Source organism: Oncorhynchus tshawytscha, linkage group LG01, assembly GCF_018296145.1.
Source record: "Oncorhynchus tshawytscha isolate Ot180627B linkage group LG01, Otsh_v2.0, whole genome shotgun sequence".
Classification (NCBI taxonomy): Eukaryota; Metazoa; Chordata; class Actinopteri; order Salmoniformes; family Salmonidae; genus Oncorhynchus; species Oncorhynchus tshawytscha.
This window is the reverse complement of record NC_056429.1, coordinates 58,579,496-58,601,695: the sequence shown is the minus strand read 5'-3', so window position 1 is coordinate 58,601,695 and position 22,200 is coordinate 58,579,496. Positions and strand designations below refer to the sequence as shown.

Sequence of the window (22,200 nt, the reverse complement as noted above, 5' to 3'; positions counted from 1 at the left end):
AACCCAGATTCGTCTGTCGAACTGCCAGATGGTGAAGCGTGATTCATCACTCCAGAGAACGCATTTCCACTGCCTCAGAATCCAATGGCGGCAAGCTTTGCACTACTCCAGCCGACACTTGGCAATCTTAGGCTTGTACGCGGCTGATCAGCCATGGAAACGAGTGGAGGCTGTTGAGAGGAGTACAGCTCATAATACTGTCTGGAACGGAGCAAATGCAATAGCATCAAACACATGGAAACCATGTGTTGGATGTATTTGATACCATTCCACTTATTTCCGCTTCATTACCATGAGCCTGTTCTACCCAATTATGGTTGAGATTGCGTCACCTGTGGATCTGTTGGGGCAGTATGCGAATTGGAGTGGGTCTTGGGTATCCGGGAGGATGCTGTTGATGTGAGCCATGGCCAGCCTTTCAAAGTACTTCATGACTACCAACGTGAGTGCTACCGGGCGGTAGTCATTTAGGCAGGTTACCTTCACTTCCTTGGGCACAGGGACTATGGTGGTCTGCTTGAAACATGTAGGTATTACAGACTCGGTAAGGGAGAGGTTGAAAATGTCAGTGAAGACACTTGCCAGTTGGTCCACGGATGCTTTGAGTACACGTCGTGTATGCATCTCTGTGTGTGGTGTAAAGGTGGTCTAGAGTTTTTTTCCCTTTGGTTGCACATGTGACATGCTGGTAAAAATGTGGTAAAACGGATTTAAGTTTTCCTGCATTGAAGTCCCCGGCCACTAGGAGCGCCACTTCTGGATGAGCATTTTCTTGTTTGCTTATGGCCTTATGGAGTTGTTTGAGTGCAGTCTTAGTGCCAGCGTCGGTCTGTGGTGGTAAATAGACGACTATAAATAATATAGATGAGAACTCTCTTGGTAGATAGTGTGTCAACAGCTTATCATAAGGTACTCTACCTCAGGCGAGCAATACCTTGAGACTTCTTCAATATTAGATATCGCGCACCAGCTATTATTGAGAAAAAGACACACACCCCCACCCCTCGTTTTACCAGACATAGCTTCTTCTCTGTTTTGCCGGTGCATGGAAAATCCTGCCAGCTCTATTATCCATGTCGTTATTCAGCCACGACTCGGTGAAACAAGATATTACAGTTTTTAATGTCCCGTTGGTAGGGTAATCGTAGGTCATCAATTTTATTTTCCAATGATTGCATGTTAGCAAGTAGAACGGATGGCAGTGGGAGTTTACTCGCTCGCCTACGGATTCTCAGAAGGCATCCCGAACTTTGCCCTCTTTTCCTCCATCTTTTCTTCACGCAAATGATGGGGATTTGGGCCTGTTCCCAGGAAAGCAGTATATCCTTCTCGTCGGATTCGTTAAGGGATATAGCTTCTTCCAGTTCGTGGTGAGTAATCGTTGTTCTGATGTCCAGAAGTTATTTTCAGTCATAGGAGATGGTAGCTGCAACATTACATACAAAATAAGTTAAGAAATAAGTTGCAAAAAAACTGATGGTTAAGAGCATGTAAAAAGTCAGCCATCCTCTTCGACGCCATCTTATCAAAACATAGTTTCCATGTGTTTAATGCCATTCCATTTGCTCCGTTCCAGCCATTATTATGAGCTGTCCTCCCCTCAGCAGTCCCCACTGATGGAAACCCATTTCATGAAGTTCCCAACAAACAGTTATTGTACTGACGTTGCTTCCAGAGGCAGTTTGGAACTCGGCAGTGAGTGTTGCAACTGATAACAGACCATTTTTAGGCACTGCGTGCTTCAGCACTCGGCAGTCCCGTTCTGTGAGCTTTTGTGGCCTATCACTTTGCAGCTGAGCTGTTGTTGCTTCACAAGAACAGCATTTATAGTTGACCGGGGCAGCTCTAGCAGGGCAGAAATTTGAAGAACTGACTTGTTGGAAAGGTGGCATCCTATGACGGTGCCACATTGAAAGTCACTGAGCTCTTCAGTAAGGCCAATCTACTGCTAATGTTGTGTGCTTGATGTTATACACCTGTCAGCATGGGTGTGGCTGAAATAGCCAAATCCACTAATTTGAAGGGGTGTCCACATACATTTGTATATATAAGTGTATGTGAGTGTGAGACAAGCAGAGAATTCAAAGGTCAGCTTAGTGGCATTCATTAGTGTAACATTATACATGCATGTGTATGTTCTCAATACCCAACACGTAACAGCCCCAGTAGAGCTATATAAGATCTGGCACCAAGATCAATGAGAGCTTATGCAAACCAATGTACTCGAAAGCAGCTCAGCCAAGCATATGGAAAGAACCTCTGTGGCATCACAACACTTTGCTGTCCTTGATTTCAGCCAGGTATGATGATATTGTGGGTTTAGGAGACCTTGCAGGAATAACACATTATCCATGAGTAGTCCAGCAGCAAAGAGAGTGATATTGCACCGACTCGTGTCACCCACTAAGCACTGACATCACCAGGAGGTAAATTAGTTAATAGTCCAATAAGAAAGAGAGTTCCAAACCTCTCTGCCAATAACAGCTCGTTTTCCCCTCCCCTCTCAGACCACTCCCAGACAGTCCTAGCAAAATTATTGCTTGAGAAATTGCTCTTTGCTAAGAATCTATGTGTTTCTTTTTGACCATTTTAATTGAAAACAATCACAGTATGGTACTTAATCGTTACACAAAAATGATTTGATGTTAAGTTTTTAAAAAATGGCTGCATTGGACCTTTTTAGCTCTTGTATATGAAGCCTTGGATATCTCTTGCAAATATACACAATATTTCCCCCATGCTTCTCCCCCAACATGGAGTCCTCTGACCCTGCAGTCCTGTTCTTGGCTCTGTCTTACTTTGTCGAACAGAAGGTCAGACTCTATTGTCATTACAGAGACCTCCATGTCAAACTCACCTGCCCGTACCTACTTCTTGAGGCCCTACAAGAAGTCTCTACAGATGAAAATAAACTCCCTCCCCTTACGTAACCTGCTGTATCCTTGGTGATGGAGGAACTTACCTGCTCACTCAACTGATGCCTGGCAACCACCGCACAAGCACCTGGGCTCACACCTGGTGCCACTGTAAGCAAGTGCGTAATCAGTGCTCCACTGACTGAAGGCTTAGTGGAGATTCCATTACCTCTGCCTGAATGCAACAGGCTTGATTCTTCAGCTGATGAAAATAGGTCAAAGGTCACTCAAATGGTGTCTCTATTTATGTGAACAATGAGAAACATTGTTGACCCATATTCACATATTCAGCCTGCAAGGCTTTGAAATAACCGGAATACTTTAAACATTGAATCGCCTGACTATATGAAATATCACATACCTAAACCCATAAATAAATGTAAAGTATCTGTAGTTTACCTCATTGTCCTGAGTGGATACAGAGTTCAAATCCCTTTGAAATAAGACTGAAAACAATAATGCTTTCTTGACTAACCAAAAGACAACTTTTCCTTAAATTTATAACACAACTCTCAGTGGTTGTATTGTTCTTTTCCTCATGCTAACACAACAAGTACTATTTCTTGTATTCCAGACTAAGATATAGAACTGGCTCATAAACGACCATCAGTTGTCATGCCACATGTCATGCCACTTTTAATCCATTACCCTTAGAAACAATGTACCTGCCACTTTTTCCCTCATATTCATCTTCACCTTTAACTTTCTATTGCTTTACATCTTGATCTCTTATTAATGCATTCTCACATCTCCAAATGCATTCTCACTTTGCATCCCCCACCCAGTCCATCATAAAACATTCAGTGTCCTCAAAATGTCAATCAAACATGATACATTATTGCAACTAAGCCACGTGACCCAAATAACTTAATATTTTCAGCAAATCAACAGTAGATAACACACATATGTGCTCCACAGACCACACAGAAATTCAATAGGAAGCATGTACATGCTCCGACATTCATACAGGCACAGGTGGACACCCGCTCATTTACGTTCAGTCAGTCAAACATTGGTGAGCCCCAACAAACCTAAATCACATGTACTGTAAGTAGTCCAGGATCCTTTTCCAATGACACTGATGGGTTGTGAAGGCAGGGTGTGTAGAGCTGGGGAGCATTGAGGACAAGGGCTTTTTCAGTCCCATCACTCACATCCCTGGTTCGGGATTAAACATCAGTATTCATATATGGTTCACTGAACAGCTGTCCATCCTACTCCAGGTCACCAAACGAGGGCCTCAAGCAGCCAAGTACTTCGCCCAGTGAGGAGAGCTTCCTGATACGGGCTTCCAAAGGCCTCCTGGAGCCCTGGGTTCGGCCCTTGGTGTCTCCAAGTCAGCTGTCCTGAGTGCAAGAGGAGAGACACGTACTGTAGTCACATACTCAGAGGTCACGATAGAGGAGAGAAGACAGGAACACACTAGCCAGGTATTCCCAAGAAGTCACTACTGTAAATAGACATTCAGTTATTGTATTCTTGTTTTTCTTTACAATTAGATTGCATTGGTAAGAAATTGGCCAATGATAAGGTTTTACGTTCTGAAGGCTGGGCCTAAAATAGTGTATAAGAGATCATACAAAAGAGGTTCTGTAGTGATTCCTATGTTGAAGATGTAAAGAATATTGTGTTGTATTGTTTATTGAGGAGCAACCAGACGCCGCACTTGACATATTTATGAAAACAATTTTACTGAGTTACAGTTCATAAAAGGAAATCAGTACATTTCAATAAATGAATTAGACCTGGGAGGTCATTTGCCAAACCACTGGGGAATCAAGCCCAGCCACTGGGGAAATCAGGCCCAGCAAATCAGAGTTTTTCCCCACAAAAGGGCTTCATTACAGATAGAAATACTCCTCAGTTTCATCAGCTGTCCAGGTGACGAATCTCAGACGATCCTGCAGGTAAAGAAACCGGATGTGGAGGTCCTGGGCTGGAGTGGTTTCAAGTGGTCTGCGGTTGGACATACTGCCAAATTCTCTAAAACAACATTGGAGACGGCTTATGGTAGAGAAATTAACAGAAAATTATCTGGCAACAGCTCTGGTGGACAATCCTGCAGTCAGCATGCCATTTGCCCGCTCCCTCAAAACTTGAGACATCTGTGGCATTGTGTTGTGTGACAAAACTGCACATTTTAGAGTGGCCTTTTATTGTCCCCGCGCACAAGGTGCACCTGTGTAATGATCATTCTGTTTAAATCAGCTTCTTGATATGCCACACCTGTCAGGTAGATGGATTACCTTGGAAACTGAGAAATGCTGATTTCCTGTAAAATGTGTGGCCAACATTTTTGAGAAATATTATTTTTGTGCAAATGGAACATTTCTGGAATCTTTTATCCAGCTCATGAAACATGGGACCAACACTTTACATGTTGCATTTATATTTTTGTTCAGTATAATAATCATGCACCCAGTAAGAAACTGACTCTAAAAATGGCTAAATCCCTGTGGATGATGAGAAATGGAAGCATTATTGTTGAGAGGGACGAGGCAAAAGGAATGGCAAATAAGTCTGTCCACACAGCCGATTGGCAAACGTACTGTAAATTGAGAAATCCTGTGACTAAACAAATAGAAGAAGAAACTACTATGAAACAGAAATAAATAAGTAAGTCAAAGATTATAGTAAAATCTTTGGAGCATCATAAATTATATTTTGACAAAAAGGCAAACTCAGCTCCATCCTGCATTGAATCAAATGTCTCATTCATCACAAAACCCTCTGATATTACCAACTACTTTAATTACTTTTTCATTGGCAAGATTATCAAACTTAGGCATGACATGCCAACAACAAACTCTGAACCTTCGTGTCCATGCATAACTGACCAAATTAAGAAAGACAAGCATTGTAATTTTGAATTCTGTAAAGTGAGTGTGGAACATTTTGAATGATTGTTGTCTATCAATAATGACAAACCACCTGGTACTGACAACTTGGACAGATTTTACTGAGGTTGGTAGCGGACTATATTGCCATTCCTATTTGCCATCTCCTCAATCTAAGCCTACAGGAAAGTGTGTTTCCTTAGGCCTGGAGGGAAGCAAAAATAATTCCGTTACCCAAGAATACCAAAGCACTAGTTCAAACAGCCGACAAAACAGCCTGCTATGTATCAACAACTAAAAGCATTGAATTTGGGACAAATCATTCACTAAACCCTAAACCTTGGTGTAACCCAAGATTGTAAACTGACATGGTCAAAACATATTGATGCAACGGTAGCTAAAATGGAGAGAGGTCTGTCTGTGATAAAGCGCTGCTCTGCTTTCTTGACATCACTATCAACAAAACAAGTCCTACCGGCCCTAGTTTTATCACACCTGGACTACTGCCCAGTTATATGGTCAGATGCCAAAATGAAGAACAGAGGCAAATTACAGTTGGCCCAGAACAGAGCAGCATGGCTAGCACTTAAATGTACATGGAGGGCTAATATCAATAATATGCATGTCAATCTCTCCTGGCTCAAAGTACAGATCAGATTGACTGCATCACTACTTCTTTATGAGAGGTATTGACGTGTTGAAAGCACCTCACAGCACATTGCGGACTGTGAAGAGACACACACACACGCACTCACATAGGGCTGTGGTGGTCATGACATTTTGTCAGCCGTTGATTGTCGTGCAAATAACTGGCAGTCTCACAGTAACTCACCGTTAATTAACAAACACATTTAGCATCTTCTGGCTTCCACGCAAGTCTAATAAATCTATGTAATTTAGCCTACACCTTCACAATAAATCCATTATTTGTTTTAGACAGGTCTAAAGAAACATGATATGAAGAAAATGTATTACATTTTCAGAATAGCATACTCTGAGTTGTTCTTACGTTAGGCTCTGATCTGGCTATGCCATATGGCTGTGGGCTACACTAGTTCATATAGCAGACTAGATTTGTTTAGAATTCCGTGGAATTATTTTATAGTATTAGTATAGTATTTGTTTTCAAACGTTGGATTTTTATTTTTTGAATTTTACCCCATTTTTCTCCCCAATTTCGTGGTATCCAATTGTTTAGTAGCTACTATCTTGTCTCATCGCTACAACTCCCGTACGGGATCGGAAGAGACGAAGGTTGAAAGTCATGCGTCCTCCGATACACAACCCAACCAAGCCGCACTGCTTTTTAACAAAGCGCGCATCCAACCCGGAAGGAAGCCAGCCGCACCAATGTGTCGGAGGAAGCGTTTTGAGGAAGTGTTTTGATTTTTAATACATTCTAACACTGCATGATGGGACTCGAATGATGATTTGAAAAAAGTTGTTTGAAAGGCATGACCTCGTCTTTGTTTTTAGCGCAGGCTACATTGCACTTCATCAGTCTGTCATTCACAAATTGAGAAACACTTGATAATGCCTCAAATTTCCCAGCGGCATCCCCTTTGTGTGGCCGTAATGCCCCCTAATGGCCGTAATGCTCCCTAATGGGGATCATAATGAATACTAAATACAGTGTCTCATAATGGGATAAAGCAATATTTGGTAGTGAGTTTTGTTGAGGCTCTTAGGATGGAAACCACTTGCAAATATGTTTGATTGAATGTCTAAAAATAGAGGAGCCAGCGTGTTTGCAAGTCACCTTCCATCCTTTCATGTATTTCCAAATATTCCTAAGGTAGATGACCTAATAATACCATTAGTGCCTCAGGTTATAACAGCATGATTTGTCTCGATAAAATATTCAACTCCCAGCTTTTGAGCCAAAATATCAGGTCTTTATTTAACCTCTATAAACTGATGAAAATCAACTTTTTGACACAGGCCACCATCTTTAAAAAATAATAATTCATTGTTGGACATAAAAGACTTTAAAACATCAGCTTCAAGGTATTTCAATTTTGGACATTTGTGCCCAAATATTCCAGGCATAATAGAGAGACATATGTGATCTTATACAAATAATAATAAATAATAATTGATTGGATTTAGGCCTATGTGGCGCTTTTCTACCAACTGAGGTACTCAAAGTGCTTTACATAGTAGAGGGAAACTCACATCATCCACCATCAATGTGTAGCACCCATCTCAGTGATGCACGGCAACCATTTTTGTGCCAGAACGCTAATTCCACCTCAGCTATCAGGTGGAGAGGTGATATATGCCAATTTGGAATGAAGGGGATAATTAGGTGGCCATGAAGGAATGTAGCTAGGATGGGAATTTAGCCATGAAACCAGGGTGAACACACCAGTGGTCTAGTGGAGGGTATACCCACTTATTTTTCAGTGGGCATTGCATAACTCGACAGCCTTGGTTTCTCAAATGATTGCCTCGCCTGGTTCACCAACTACTTCTCTGATAGAGTTCAGTGTGTCAAATCGGAGGGTCTGCTGTCCGGACCTCTGGCAGTCTCTATGGGGGTGCCACAGGGTTTAATTCTTGGACCGACTCTCTTCTCTGTATACATCAATGATGTCGCTCTTGCTGCTGGTGAGTCTCTGATCCACCTCTACGCAGACGACACCATTCTGTATACTTCTGGCCCTTCTTTGGACACTGTGTTAACAACCCTCCAGGCAAGCTTCAATGCCATACAACTCTCCTTCCGTGGCCTCCAATTGCTCTTAAATACAAGTAAAACTAAATGCATGCTCTTCAACCGATCGCTGCCTGCACCTGCCCGCCTGTCCAACATCACTACTCTGGACGGCTCTGACTTAGAATACGTGGACAACTACAAATACCTAGGTGTCTGGTTAGACTGTAAACTCTCCTTCCAGACCCACATCAAACATCTCCGATCCAAAGTTAAATCTAGAATTGGCTTCCTATTTCGCAACAAAGCATCCTTCACTCATGCTGCCAAACATACCCTTGTAAAACTGACCATCCTACCAATCCTCGACTTCGGCGATGTCATTTACAAAATAGCCTCCAATACCCTACTCAACAAATTGGATGCAGTCTATCACAGTGCAATCCGTTTTGTCACCAAAGCCCCATATACTACCCACCATTGCGATCTGTACGCTCTCGTTGGCTGGCCCTCGCTTCATACTCGTCGCCAAACCCACTGGCTCCATGTCATCTACAAGACCCTGCTACGTAAAGTCCCCCCTTATCTCAGCTCGCTGGTCACCATAGCATCTCCCACCTGTAGCACACGCTCCAGCAGGTATATCTCTCTAGTCACCCCCAAAACCAATTATTTTTGGCCGCCTCTCCTTCCAGTTCTCTGCTGCCAATGACTGGAACGAACTACAAAAATCTCTGAAACACTTATCTCCCTCACTAGCTTTAAGCACCAACTGTCAGAGCAGCTCACAGATTACTGCACCTGTACATAGCCCACCTATAATTTAGCCCAAACAACTACCTCTTTCCCTACTGTATTTATTTTATTTATTTATTTTGCTCCTTTGCACCCCATTATTTTTTATTTCTACTTTGCACATTCTTCCACTGCAAATCTACCATTCCAGTGTTTTACTTGCTATATTGTATTTACTTTACCACCATGGCTTTTTTTTGCCTTTACCTCCCTTATCTCACCTCATTTGCTCACATCGTATATAGACTTGTTTATACTGTATTATTGACTGTGTGTTTGTTTTACTCCATGTGTAACTCTGTGTCGTTGTATGTGTCGAACTGCTTTGCTTTATCTTGGCCAGGTCGCAATTGTAAATGAGAACTTGTTCTCAACTTGCCTACCTGGTTAAATAAAGGTGAAATAAAAAAAATAAAAAAATATACTCACTTCTTAAATCTCCACGATGCGTATCACAGTGTAGTGGAGGAATGCGCCGTATCAATAAATAGGGCTGATAGAACAGATCGGAATGTTTAGCATAGAATGTTGATCAAACTATTATTTCTTCACATTTTAGGTGCAGCAATGTACACACGGTAGTAGGCCTATATGTGAATGTTCCAAAATGCAATTTGCGGAAAACACGGTTCTAAAATACGCACCCCACATGCACGCTGTTTAATGGACAGAGATCAAAATATCCTTTAGAAAGATTGCCTCCACATTTCTATGGTGGGACTTTGGCTATAGGCTACTTTGAAGCAAGGTAAGACATGCCTCATAATATGAAGTAAAACAATAGGCCAAACCATCTTCTGGTAGAAGGAAAGGCTTTCCCAAAAACCTCTAAATGTTAACTAGCTACAAAGTAGCCCATGCCTTGTTGTCAGAATGATATCATGATGATTATTTGCATTAATCCAGTGGCCATTTATTTTGCAAACTCCATCTCGTGTGCCTGCACACTTGAATTAAAGGATAATTACTCTCAAAAATCTAAATGTCTCAGATTTTCCCGGAACTCAAAAGTAGTCTCCTAATGTGGATTAACCATTGTTATGGGCTTAGAACATATCACTTTGATGTTTTTCTCATTAAAAAAGTGTGACTTTGAGAACGAAAACCTGAAAAATGTGAGAAAATCTGAAACCTGTGAACTTCGGACTCAGTTTCAATAGTAGGCCTACTATAGGCCGGCTAGGATTGGCCTGACTGTGAAAGACCAATATGGGATTTATCATTTATAGGTTATTCAGAGTGTATGTCACTGTTTCACCACTACAACACTGGAACACCCCTACTCATACAATAAGTGCCATGGGATTTTGAATGACCACAGAGTCAGGACACCCGTTTTAACGTCCCATCCGAAAGACAGCACCCTACGCAGGGAAATGTCCCCAAATGTAATCAAGGATTGAAATGATTATGTTTCTGTTTAGGCTTCTTGCGGTCAATTTGCAGTCTACAAATGATTTGTTTTATAATGATCCGGCCCCCCGACCATCCGTTTAACAAAAAATTGGCCCATGGCTGAATTTTGTTGATGATCCCTGATCTAGATACTCCCAATGAATGAAAGAGAAAATGCCCCTCGGTGCCCTGTAACTGAATCCCTTGTTTCCAAGGGGAGGGAGATAAATTAGGCTTTTAATAACAAAATATTATGAGGTTGTCAGGCCATAGGTAAAATAGATTCATCATTCACTGTGTTATTCTGCATCCCTGAATCTGATCCGGCCAGGTTATCCATTTTGGTTTGATAAGAAAACATGTATAACACAATAATAACTGTAATGCTGTAATTGGGCTTTTATTAGGAAGAAAAAGACAGTCTTCAAACATCCATGAAAGAGGATCAACATGAACGTTCCCTAAAGACACAAAACAATCAACATGAACTTTCCCTAAAGACACAAAACAATACACACACACACACACACACACACAGGTACTCACACTTTCCAATACACAGACCAATATACAGAGATCCCCTGATCCATCTACACACTCAACACACACACCTCAGCAGCAATTACCTTCTCTCTGTGTGGTATTATCCCGTTCTGCACCACCTCTGCAGGTCTGTCCGTCTGCTCCTGGGATTCCCGCCGACCCCTGGGCTCCTCCTGGGCCTCGTTCTCCCAGCGGGCAAAGCCTTTGCTCTTGGAGGCCTGCCGGTGTGGTCGATACTTCATCTTGGGGAAGGTGTGGGAGCCCCCATCCCCAGCCCCCCAGGTGTGCTCTGACCACAGGTGCTCCGTCTGCGTGGCCTGGCTGGTGGTGGCCCGCTGTAAACCCACAGAGATCCGCTGGGCTGAGCACGTCATCAGGGTGATGGACTTATGCTCCAGGTCAGAACCTCCAGGTGTCACCGAGGGGAACTCAAACATCTCGTCCTCATCTGCATGGAGGACAGTATGACAGGAATGAAACACACTGACCAAGACCATATTAGTTGAAACGCTGTTGGTGTATCACTGAAGTGCTGCTGTACCCTTGAAGGTGGGCATGGTGGGGCTGCTGGGTAGAGAGCTGTGGGTCAGGCCTCCAGGGGAGACACTTTGCAAAGAGGTGGAACGCGGCAGCTTCCTACAGGCCAGTACCAACAGTTCTCTGCACTGCTTATGGCAGTTCACACCGCAATCTGAAACAGAACACATAACAGCACCGTCAGGCCAAAGCCCTCACAGTGCATGCATTGAAAAATCCCAAATGTCTTCAGTATTTAGTTCTATACACGTGAACATTACAGTCCATAGAGCCTACCTTTGCACTTGTATCCCTGTTTGATTATTCCCCAGAGCTAAGAGCAACATGTCCAGAGGGGCAGGAATAGGAGGGAGGTGGAAAAATACAAAGGAGTGTTAGGATTTGTAATGTGGAAGCATATTCATGCTGCAAATATGGTCAGAGGGGTCAGTGTAAACCATTGTGTAATACCGTTTTTCTTTTACAATCGCTTTGGTGCAATTTGCACAAATATGTAGTATACTTGCACAACTCTTAGCACAACATTCAGTAACACTTTATCTGGATAGTCCAGCTGTAGATTCTCTACAGACTGTCAATAACATTTCAACTATCTAGTAACCCTAACTCTAACCTGAACCATTATTCTAAACCTCACCGAAACCATAGCCTGCAGTTACTTATCAACAGATAGTATGGGCATCTGTTGAGCATCTACAGTGCCTTGCAAACTATTCATCCCCCTTGGCGTTTTTCCTATTTTGTTGCATTACAACCTGCGATTAAAATGGATTTTTATTTGGATTTCATGTAATGGACATACACAAAATAGTCCAAATTGGTGAAGTGAAATGGAAAAAAAATCAAAAAATTTGAACAAATTAAAACCGGAAAAGTGATGCGTGCATATGTATTCACCCCCTTTGCTATGAAGCCCCTAAATAAGATCTGGTGCAACCAATTACATTCATCACCCCGAGAACACCATCGGCAGGGACTGGGAAACTGGTCAGAATTGAAGGAATGATGGATGGCATTAAATACAGGGAAAATATTGATGGAAACCTGTTCCAGTCTTCCAGAGATTTAAGACTGGGATGGAGATTCCAAAGGTGAAATAAATCAAATTAAAATAAATTCACCTTGCAGCAGGACAATGACCCTAAACATATTGCTAAACAAACACTGGAGTGGTTTAAGGGGGACATTTAAATGTCTTGGAATGGCCTAGTCAAAGCCCAGACCTCAATCCAATTGAGGATCTGTGGTATGACTTAAAGACTGCTGTACACCAGCAGAACCCTTGAACTTCAAGAATGGGCAAGAATCCAGTGGCTAGATGTGCCAAGCTTATAAAGACATACCCCAAGAGACTTGCAGCTGTAATTGGTGCAAAAGGTGGCTCTACAAAGTATTGACTTTGGGGGGTGAATAGTTATGCACGCTCAAGTTCTGTTTTTTTGTCTTATTTCTTGTTTGTTTCACAATAAAAACATATTTTGCATTTTCAAAGTGGTAGGCATGTCAAATGATACAACACCCCCCCAAAAAAATCTATTTTAATTCCAGGTTGTAAGGCAACAAAATAGGAAAAATACCAAGGGGGGTGAATACTTTTGCAAGCCACTATACAGATGGGAAATACGGACTTTCCAAGTAAAATGTGACCAAAATTCAAAACAGACCATTAAAAAGGCAGTTGTTTCAAACTCTAAGCACATTTTCAATTGACTAAGTATAACAGACAAAATCACAGTCACTTTTTCACCAAACTTAATCAGTGATTCATCTAAAGTAATTGGTTTTCACAATGCAATGCTCACATTACCTTTGATAGGATTTTCTTCTAATTTGTTAAACCAATTTTACTATTACTTAATATGAATGCTTTTAATTGATAATCACTTAACCATTTTGTTAAACCTACTGGTTTATCTACTAAGGATTGAGAACTACATAGTGAAAATGTATGTTTGTAAAGTATAAACATACATATAAAGTTTGATACTTAATACTGTAATGTACTATGACTTCCCAGTAAGTTTTACGAAATATAATATTGACCCAAACAGATTTACTGTATGTAATGCATCCTATATGCAGTAAACTTGTATCCAAAATGAAGTTGCTAGGGTATTGTAACTTCTGCTTCCAACTCTCAAACACCTAGATCCCCTGAACGCAGCTCACTTTCCAGCTCACACTCTCAAACACATAGATCCCCTGAACTCAGCTCACTCTCCAGATCCCAATAACCTGAACTCTGATCACCTGTTCACACACCTGTATGTCATTACACACACTATTTAGTTCAGTTCTTTGCACCACATCATTGTGAGGTATTGTTTGTTTTGTGACACACTTCTATTGGAGTGCTGGTTTGTCCAGTAATTTAATCCTCCCATGTTTTGATGGTTGTATGATGGTTCTTTTCCTGCCTCCCTAACGACGCCTATCGGATTTCCTGTTATCAACCTATTGCCTGATCTCCTGGACGACGTTACTAGCCTTTTCCCTGCCTGTACTGTTGCCTTTTTGGAACCCTGTGTTTGACCTTCTGCCTGTCCCTGGACCCAGCTACCTGCCTCCTCCTGTGGTCCTTTACAAATAAACACCTGCTGCGCCCTGCGCTTGAAACCAGCTCTGTGTCTCCCATTGTGTTCATTACAGGTATTTTTGATGGTGGGGTTTCACACTGCTTTCTTAAAACTGCATTGGCCAATACATTTACTGTACTACTGTGATGTATGCCATTTACGTAGCAGGTGTTTTATCCAAAGTGACAACAGTGAGTCCACACTTTTTTTTAAGTGACCCCAGTGGAAATCGAAACCACTACTGATGTTGTTAGTGCCGTGCTTTTACTAACTGAGCCACACAGGACCACTACAATACAATAATGTAAAATAAAATACATGATTACAATACAAGTGGAAGGTGTATGACCGCCATCCCCATGAGCATGCCACCCTCGTCCAGGCCATGGATGATGTGGCAGGTGTGCATTGACATCAATCCAGACGTATACAAGGCTTGGATTCACCATGCCAAAATGTTTTCCCTAGATCCATGAACAATGAGGGCATGTACTGCAATGTCAATGAGAACCTATAGCCAAATGTGCAAATCGGGCTTGATGCAGACTACAGTACACCTATGCTGTAGTTATATCTGAACAATATATTTTTTGCATCAATGATTGTGAAAGCTGTCTTCAATTATCACACATTTGATTACACATGGGATGGGAATGTGATTTAACATTTTTGAGGGGTCAAATTTGATAGGTCGTGTAAGTTTATTGCCTAATGTGAAAACAGTGTAATGTACTTTAGCGTACTGTAGTATATTACATTCAAAGGGCAATTTTGAAATATGTATCTTGCATTTTTTTGGTATTGAATTCAATTGTTAAAACAACTACATTGAAAAGATCTCATTATGTTGTGTTCTGGTGATTCAATCAATGTTCTCATGGTATTTCACAGTAAACTTATTTTGGTTGTGTGGTGAACGATGTCTCCAAACAAAATGAATGCACAGTAAAAAGGTTTTGAATATAAGACTTGCTGTATTGCGAGTGTTAACAGTTTGGAGTTTACTATTAGTTTTGAAAGTGTACCAGACTTGTGAAAATAGCACCAAAGTGATGTAAAAAAAAAAAAAACTGTAAACAGAATACAATGTCTCATAACACCCTTCCTGTAAACTCGTATGTGTGTTTTATTTGTGTACCTGTGTGCATGCTCGTTTAAGAATAGGAGGAATTATCTATAGAAATACTAATTTATTTTCACTAAGTGATGCCTAAATCAGCACAAATAGAAAGCTAGAGGGAACATCATTTGTGTACATGTTTTGACACACAACTCTTCTCTCATGTAAGACGTTCATGCTTTCATTGTTGACTATGTGAGTGTTGCCATCACCATGTAAATTGCATTATTGTTCCACCAACGCTAGTCAGTGTTTCTTTATAAACCTCTGAAACTATCCGCCGCCATTGTCACAACCCCTATTACCAGCCTGTTCAACCTCTCTTTCATATCGTCTGAGATCCCCAAGGATTGGAAAGCTGCTGCAGTCATCCCCCTCTTCAAAGGGGGAGACACCCTGGACCCAAACTGTTACAGACCTATATCCATCCTGCCCTGCCTATCTAAGGTCTTCGAAAGCCAAGTCAACAAACAGGTCACTGACCATCTCGAATCCCACCGTACCTTCTCCGCTGTGCAATCTGGTTTCCTAGCCGGTCACGGGTGCACCTCAGCCACACTCAAGGTACTAAATGATATCATAACCGCCATCGATAAAAGACAGTACTGTGCAGCCGTCTTCATTGACCTTGCCAAGGCTTTCGACTCTGTCAATCACCATATTCTTATCGGCAGACTCAGTAGCCTCGGTTTTTCGGATGACTGCCTTGCCTGGTTCACCAATTACTTTGCAGACAGAGTTCAGTGTGTCAAATCGGAGGGCATGCTGTCCGGTCCTCTGGCAGTCTCTATGGGGGTGCCACAGGGTTCAATTCTCGGGCCGACTCTTTTCTCTGTATATATCAATGATGTTGCTCTTGCTGCGGGCGATTCCCTGATCCACCTCTACGCAGACGACACCATTCTATATACTTTCGGCCCGTCATTGGACACTGTGCTATCTAACCTCCAAACAAGCTTCAATGCCATACAACACTCCTTCCGTGGCCTCCAACTGCTCTTAAATGCTAGTAAAACCAAATGCATGCTTTTCAACCGATCGCTGCCTACACCCGCATGCCCGACTAGCATCACCACCCTGGATGGTTCCGACCTTGAATATGTGGACATCTATAAGTACCTAGGTGTCTGGCTAGACTGCAAACTCTCCTTCCAGACTCATATCAAACATCTCCAATCGAAAATCAAATCAAGAGTCGGCTTTCTATTCCGCAACAAAGCCTCCTTCACTCACGCCGCCAAGCTTACCCTAGTAAAACTGACTATCCTACCGATCCTCGACTTCGGCGATGTCATCTACAAAATGGCTTCCAACACTCTACTCAGCAAACTGGATGCAGTCTATCACAGTGCCATCCGTTTTGTCACTAAAGCACCTTATACCACCCACCACTGCGACTTGTATGCTCTAGTCGGCTGGCCCTCGTTACATATTCATCGCCAGACCCACTGGCTCCAGGTCATCTACAAGTCCATGCTAGGTAAAGCTCCGCCTTATCTCAGTTCACTGGTCACGATGGCAACACCCATCCGTAGCACGCGCTCCAGCAGGTGTATCTCACTGATCATCCCTAAAGCCAACACCTCATTTGGCCGCCTTTCGTTCCAGTACTCTGCTGCCTGTGACTGGAACGAATTGCAAAAATCGCTGAAGTTGGAGACTTTTATCTCCCTCACCAACTTCAAACATCAGCTATCTGAGCAGCTAACCGATCGCTGCAGCTGTACATAGTCTATTGGTAAATAGCCCACCCATTTTCACCTACCTCATCCCCATACTGTTTTTATTTATTTACTTTTCTGCTCTTTTGCACACCAATATCTCTACCTGTACATGACCATCTGATCATTTATCACTCCAGTGTTAATCTGCAAAATTGTAATTATTCGCCTACCTCCTCATGCCTTTTGCACACATTGTATATAGACTCCCCCCTTTGTTTTCTACTGTGTTATTGACTTGTTAATTGTTTATTCCATGTGTAACTCTGTGTTGTCTGCTCACACTGCTATGCTTTATCTTGGCCAGGTTGCAGTTGTAAATGAGAACTTGTTCTCAACTGGCCTACCTGGTTAAATAAAGGTTAAATAAAAAATAAAAAATTAAAAACAATGTAGCCTGCACTCATGTCAACATATTGCATGTCTGTTTTTTGAAACCCCTCTATACACTGTGAATAATCTTTGTCTCAGAAGGTCATTAAGAGCCATGGGGTATCAACTTCAAGGAATAAAGATGGACATCTTCTCTCAGCACTGTATCATTTGGTAGCTGACTGAGGGCTTACGCTAAGTTGCGCTAAGTTGACGGCAATATATAGCACAGAGTTTCTGACAGAAACTACCAGAAAGCCTTTACTTTTCTTCCAACCGAAATTGCACTGTGTCGCTGAGCATAAACAGTTCATGTTTCTCACAAGGTGCACAGTATACATACAAATCCAGCACAGTGCTCGCAGAAGGTAGGCTTCAGATACGTCATCTCCGTAAAGTTGTGGATAAAACCAGGGCCCATTTTACACTGGAGCAAGGGGTTGGCCCTCAGGAAGTAAGCCATCATCTCATCCTTACTAATCAGGCCATCTCTGGAGTGAGGGGGGAGAAGACAATGAATATAGATAAGTGAATAATAAGACGGCGTGAATGACAGCTTTTGTTCTGCAAACATTACAGTAAATCCCAACCCTTATTTCTGTCTTATCCAGACATGGAGAGACCTACAAAAATGCTCTAGATCAGACACCCAGGTGGTTTGTAGTAGCTCCAGCCTCTGCATGTATCCAGTCTCCCTCCCAGACCTATTTCCTGAGTCATGGAGCTGCTCAGGCGATCTGAAATGCGATTTGAGGTGTTCCAGTGAACAGACGAACCACCCAGGACATGAGGGCAGATCACTGTGTGTGGCGCTGCGTGTCCTTCATGGGCTGCCATAACCTTCACCTCCCCCCTCCTCAAGCCATGGTGACAAAGCACCACTCCTAGTCAAGGCAGGGCAGGGCTAAAGCAGACGTAACTCTGTTGTGACTTCAGAGTGTTTTCCTGCAGATTTACGATAGGAGGTTTGACAACACCAATGACCTCATTCATACTGTAGGTTTGTGTGGAGAAAAATGGGTGATGGCCTGTGAAATCACAGGGTTTTTAGAACACCCACAGTTGCAGTCCTATTGCATCTTGGATGCTCATAACTGCTTTAAAGGCAAATATTAGGCACAAGAATCACATTACTGTGTTTGTGTATAAGAGAGAGTGAGAGAGATATGGGGTGCATATGTGAAGGGCAAACAAGGTGAGATGTATGAGGAGATGGGTTAGTGTGGAAATGTCAAAATGTGGTTGCATGTGTGGGTGGGTGTGTGCTTGTGTGGGTTGGGTGTGTGTGCTCATGTGCGTGCTTGGTGCCTGTGTGTGTTTGAGTGAGAAAGAGGCAATGTGAGAGAGTGTTTGTTGGTGACAGAAAGAGGGAGATAGAAGAGGAGGATGAGGTGACTTAGCTGTGACACTTCTGAAGCTTTAAAATGTCAATGGTAGACAGGGTCACTCACTGGTCCTTGTCCAACACACAGAAAGAGTCCAAGAAAGGAAAGTTGGCAGCAATACTCTCAAAGTCCTCCTGAGAGATGTAGCCATCATGGTCATGGTCGTAGTTCCTGAATACAGACTTCCCAGAATAAGACAAAAACAAAGGACTTCAACTGATTTACAAGCACCAGCAATTGTGTGATTCATATTTTAGTAGTTGTTGTGAACCATCGTGGAAATGGTTCATATACAGTACCTACTCAAATATTTGGTATTGTGACAGAAATAGCCACAGACTGATTCTTGAAGTCATGTATGAGATATTTCTGAATGGGTAACTCATCTTATAGATAATAACATGTTTAAGTCTTGTTGTTTTTGTTTGAAAACTTAGTTTTCTACTACAATGTCATTTCATCAGTCAATAAGAGTTTCAGTTCAGACCACAGCTAAGCTATATACTCCTGGACTTTATGCAGGTGCCTTTATTTACGCAGATCAGTGTTACTGTAATGGAAGCAACTTACATCCACCACCTTCCTGATGTGCTTGTTCACCACATTGGGGTCAGGTTTGGCTGTCACACCTGATGCCCAGTCCAGAGGGGCCATTGGCTTGTTGGGGGTTGTTGGAGAAGTAGGCTGTGGAGTGGGAAAAGATGGAGTGAAGATAGGACCACTCAGGTATCCAATATTATTTCTGTTCTTTATAAATTTGAGTTGATATTTATAATAACCATAGATCCAACAATGCAGCCTATAGACCCCAAACATGGAGACTTACCAAAGACTTTGGGTTCCGTGGTTCCCTTAACAAGGATAGCTCATATATCTCATCTTCAGTGTAGTAAAGGTCTAGAGAGAGCTGGGGAAATCACTTAAGATTAAACATGAAAATAGACTTAGTGTTTCTGCAATAACGAAGCCATTTATGATCATGTTACTCATCTGTATGATCCTACAAAATGTGGTTTGAGACCCACTGAAATGAGAAATGTGACAGAACGATTAATAAGTCCATTTCCTGTTGACGGGGGACCTTTTAGGCCGGGACACTCACAGTGAGCAGGTAGATGAGGTCCATGTTTGGTTCCACCTGGGCTGCAGCACTCTGAAGGGACACCAGCTCGTTGAAGGTGAGGTAGAGCTGCTGCATCTTTATGATGTTCACCTTGTCATCGTTCACCCAGTCGGGGAAGACCACGTGCACGGCGATCAGGTCCTTCAGGTGGACCCCCAGGATGGGGACCTTGAAGCCTTCGGAGTCTGTGAAGGCCTTGCGGTAAGCACAGTAGTTCCCATTGGAGGAGACCAGCTCCGTCATCTCATTCCAGATCTGATGAGAGGGGTAGGACGGCAGGAAGTAGTGGACAGGATCGATTTTAGATACAGCACCGGAAAGCTACAGAGAGAGTGACCAGTGCCGGGGAATCTACTATGAAAATATAGTTCACCAAGCTACCAATTACTTCACACTGGAAGAAGTTAAGCTACATTAAAGCTTCCCTTTAAAAAAATGTGATGGAGTTCCAATAATTCTCTGCACCACATGGCAAAAAAAGTTATGAACTACTGAAAACACTACCAAGATTTTAATTTAGTTCAACTACCACCAAGCTTCTGCTAAATGTAATTAAATTACATGTGGTTCACAACTCCCCAACACTGAATGTAACATCAAATGGCAGGAAATGAAGACAATACCAATTCTGCATGGTGTGTTTTCTAAAACCATCACTACATGGCAGTTGATGAATTGACCTACATTGTTCCTTAGTAGAGGCTAAATGATTATGACCATGATCTAAAGTCTATTCAAGTGTAGAACCCGATCAGATGATATTAGTGAGGCTGTGACAGAGCACAGGCAGGCGTACGTGCTGACCTTGTTGACCTCGGGTGCTAGATGAGAGTGGGTCTCCTTCAGACGGGAAATTGAGCTGTGGCTCAGACCTCCAACCATGGCCATCAGTGTATTAAAGTTCTGCAGTTGGAGGAGTTTCTGAAGGACAGAGTGGCATGGAACAAAGTGGAAGAGATTGGAGGTAGAGTGAGAGAGATAAATAGAGTGATAGAGAGAAATAGAGATAACGAGGAAGAGAAAACAGTGCAAGAAAAAATTACAATAAACAACAAACAAACCTAAAATATATTTAAAAAATTACCCCCTTTTTCTCCCCTAATTTCGTGGTATCCAATTGCGATCCAATTACGATCTTGTCTCATCGCTGGAACTTCCCAACGGGCTCGGGAGAGGTGAAGGTCGAGTCATGCGTCCTCAGAAACATGACCCGCCAAACCGCGCTTCTTAACACCCGCCCACTTTACCCAGCCACACCAATGTGTCAGAGGAAACACCGTCCTACTGACAACCAAAGTCAGCCTGCAGGCACCCGGCCCACCACAAGGAGTCGCTTGAGCACGATGAGCCAAGTAAAGTCCCCCCAGCCAAACCCTTCCCTAACTCGGACGATGCTGGGCCAATTGTGCGCCGCCCTATGGGACTCCCGGTCACGGCCGGTAGTGACACAGCCTGGGAACTCACCCGGGTCTGTAATGACGCCTCAAGCACTGCGATGTAGTGCCTTAGACTGCTGCACCACTTGTGAGGCCACCTAAAATAACCTTAATAAAAAAACAGTACCTAAAATAACATAAACCAAATTGATCTCTTTACACTGTGCTTATGGAATCAATTGCATGAGGGGAAAGTGCTTGAACATCTTATTTAAAAATGCGAGAAGCTTTACAAAAAAACTAAAGAGCCCTCTTGAGTTAAACGGTCACGCTTCTGCATTTAAAGGGTAGGCCATTTCATTGTAGCTGACAGATGACCTGCATAAGCAATGGAGGCAGACATGAGCATGAGTGCTTGTCATTAGTCTTCTGAATAATTCCTTTATCTAAATCCTGGTAGATGATAGTGGTAGAGAGAAGCCACCGGTCTCTGATGAGATTGAGAGGCCTAATAGCATGCATGATGCTTAATGTCTGTTAAGAAATACAGACAATAATTTGCACCACCCCCCCCATGCACACAGCAATTAGACATGGAGAATCACATTAATAATGATGAAACGTTATTGCTGGATGCCCTGTGCTAACATAACATTGTCTTACGTCAGATAGCAAGGATTCCGCCTGCACTGATCTGTTTGGTTTATCGCAAAAAGAGCAAGGGGATGGATCAAAACTAATTCAAAGACAATGTGCCACCATAACTATTGAAAATACTATGCGAGTTTGAGTTCAAGGTCACCTATATAATGATTTTTGTGAAAGTTCTCGTGGATTAATGTTGAGATA

The 22,200-nt window shown here is 42.5% G+C and overlaps 1 protein-coding gene across 5 annotated transcripts in view; it reads right to left on the bottom strand.

Moving 5' to 3' along the window:
- Positions 1 to 2,569: 2,569 nt before the first annotated feature.
- The window catches only part of LOC112254212 (ras guanyl-releasing protein 3), a 44,074-nt gene continuing 24,443 nt past the window's right edge, over positions 2,570 to 22,200 (bottom strand). For 3 of the 5 annotated variants that reach the window (XM_042323626.1, XM_024426554.2, XM_042323630.1), the window contains 10 exons: positions 20,780 to 20,896; positions 19,955 to 20,296; positions 19,679 to 19,759; positions 19,423 to 19,536; positions 18,919 to 19,034; positions 17,811 to 17,958; positions 11,955 to 11,991; positions 11,683 to 11,832; positions 11,225 to 11,589; positions 2,570 to 4,256 (listed from right to left, as the gene is read on the bottom strand). In XM_042323626.1, coding sequence (XP_042179560.1) covers positions 4,140 to 4,256; positions 11,225 to 11,589; positions 11,683 to 11,832; positions 11,955 to 11,991; positions 17,811 to 17,958; positions 18,919 to 19,034; positions 19,423 to 19,536; positions 19,679 to 19,759; positions 19,955 to 20,296; positions 20,780 to 20,896 — 1,587 coding nt within the window. In that variant the 3' untranslated portion in view covers positions 2,570 to 4,139. Of the gene's footprint in view, positions 4,262 to 11,224; positions 11,590 to 11,682; positions 11,833 to 11,954; positions 11,992 to 17,810; positions 17,959 to 18,918; positions 19,035 to 19,422; positions 19,537 to 19,678; positions 19,760 to 19,954; positions 20,297 to 20,779; positions 20,897 to 22,200 lie in introns of all 5 variants that reach the window. The other 2 variants (XM_024426571.2, XM_024426563.2) reach the window with 2 other exon arrangements.